Genomic DNA, 2170 nt, shown 5'->3' with positions numbered 1-2170 from the left:
GAGCCCTGGTGGTGAACTGGTTAAGCATTCAGCTGCTGACCAAAAGGCTGGCAGTTCAAATCCACCAGCTGCTCCTTGGAAACCCTATGGGGCAGTTCTAACCTGTCCTATAAGGTTGCTATGAGTCAGAATTGACTTGATGGCAACAGGTTTGGTTTTTGGTTTAGAGACTAGAAAATGTAGAACCATTAAATCTTACAAATCTTTCCTTCCTTCCTTCTTTCCTTCATTCTATCATTCATTCATATTTCTATTTGGGTGTTTAGTCTCCTCCGCTAAACTGGAAACTCTGTGAAGGCCAGGACTAAATCTGCTGTTTACCACTTTATTGTTGGGCAATATGACAGGTACCAAGACTTAATAAGCCATCTAAAATATTTATTGAATAAATAAACTTAGTTATTAACTGAGCATCTAAAAAATTCAAGCACAGGACTGAGCGAGTCACTGGGGAGGAAATAAAAGATTTCTGTCCCCTAGATGTATTTATTCTATCTGGGGAGAAAACATAAGCACAGAAAACATTTTTCTTGATTTACTGACAAACTGAGTAGCATGGACAGGAAGTGCTGTAGCAGTTTAGGGAAGGGGGTGCTCAGTTGGAGAAGGCTTCATGAAGTGAGTAGGAGATCACTGAGGCATTGAACAATGTTCAGGGTTTGGAGAGGTAGAAAGGAGAGGGAAGGCATTCCAAACTGGCAAATGCACATGCTAAACCAAACCAAACCTGTTGCAGTGGAGCTGATTCCAACTCATAGCGACCCTACAGGACGGAGCAGAACTGCCCCCGTAGGGTTTCCAAGCCTATAATCTTTCTGGAAGCAGACTGCCACATCTTTCTCCCGGTGAGTGGCTGGTGGGTTGGAACCACCAACTTTTCTGTTAACAGCCAGGTGCTTTAACCACTGCACTCTTAACTGCGTGCTGGGCAGGCAGAAATCATCTTGGCAGTGCTGCTGGCAGTGAGGAAGGGAAAGGTTTGGCTACAGTGGTGTAGTGAATTGGTGGGAGTCAAGCTTGGTCAGGAAGGGAGGAACCTGCGGACAGTCTCCAATGTCAGATCCAAGGAGGGTGAATGTATCCTGTGAGTAGTGAGAGAGGGTGTCACCGGAGGGTCTTAAAAAAATAAACCACTGCCAGCGAGTCAATTCCAACTCATAGTGATTCCACAGGGTTTCCAAGGCTGTAATCTTTACGGAAGCGAACTGTCACATTTTTCTCCCTGGAGCCTCTGGTGGTTTAGAACAGCCGCCGACCTTTTGGTTAGCAGTCAAACGCACTGCGCCACCAGGCCGTCCCAGGAAGATCTTAAGCAAGGAAGCAAAAAGATCAGTGCTGTGCTTTAGTTTTACAATCGATAAAGCAAGCCAGGTTAGATAGAGAAAGCTGCAGGCTGAAGTCTTCAAGTTCCTGGGGGGCTGCACACAGCACTCTACCTCAAGGCCACCTCCTCATGTACATTCTGCAGGGCTTCCCGGATGTGCTTGGGGGCCGACCTGGCTGCAGTGACACAGGCATTGGTCTGGAGGTCCGCCGATTTCTTCAGTACCTGCCCGTAGTAGGTCTGACCCAGAGCCAAAGGACAGGGTGAGGGGTGGAGAGGGCAAAGAAGAGATAGTTGGAACTGGTGTGTCAGCAGGCCGAAGGCTCCTCGTGTGCCTCCCCTACCCCACCCCGCCCCAACAGGCCTGGCCGGACTTTGCTCCCTGCAAAGCTCGAAGCACAGATCCTGCTCTGCCCCCGACCCAGGGGTCCTCGGGGGCAGGGGCGTGGGCTGGGCCTCTATAGGCCTAGGGCTCCCACCTAGCCCAGACCTCGCCTCCATCCCAAGCCCTGTAACTCTCACCTGCATATCCTTCCAGATCTCAGCGTCACGCGAGGCGGCCATTGCTGAGAAGAATAGTTGAGCGAAAGGGAAGGGGTACTAAAGGACGAGCTTCGGGGGCAGGAGGGCGCTGGCATAGAGGGGTGCTGGGGAGTAGGGGGCACTCTGCAAGTCGGGGCCGAGATGCGAGTGTCTCACAGCGCAGCTCGTGGGAGGGCAGGGGGCGGTCGCGCTCCAGCGTGGCGGCGAGCGTGGAAAGGATCTGTGACCTGCCCTGGGGGGCGGGGCGGGGAGGAGACGGGCGCGCGCATTCACTGTCTCCTCGGTCTCCCAACTTCAGGACGT

General features: G+C 52.0%; 1 protein-coding gene across 1 annotated transcript in view; it reads right to left on the bottom strand.

Moving 5' to 3' along the window:
* AS3MT (arsenite methyltransferase) overlaps positions 1-1963 on the bottom strand; it is a 21271-nt gene extending 19308 nt beyond the window's left edge. Inside the window, exons 1-2 of the mRNA XM_004370092.2 lie at positions 1847-1963; positions 1437-1564 (exon numbers count right to left, since the gene is read on the bottom strand). Coding sequence (XP_004370149.1) covers positions 1437-1564; positions 1847-1888 — 170 coding nt within the window. The 5' untranslated portion in view covers positions 1889-1963. The remainder of the gene's footprint in view (positions 1-1436; positions 1565-1846) is intronic.
* Positions 1964-2170: the final 207 nt, after the last annotated feature.

Source organism: Trichechus manatus, unplaced genomic scaffold, assembly GCF_000243295.1.
Source record: "Trichechus manatus latirostris isolate Lorelei unplaced genomic scaffold, TriManLat1.0 scaffold00007, whole genome shotgun sequence".
Classification (NCBI taxonomy): domain Eukaryota; kingdom Metazoa; phylum Chordata; class Mammalia; order Sirenia; family Trichechidae; genus Trichechus; species Trichechus manatus.
The sequence above is the reverse complement of the archived record's forward strand: the minus strand, read 5'-3'. Positions and strand labels throughout refer to the sequence as shown.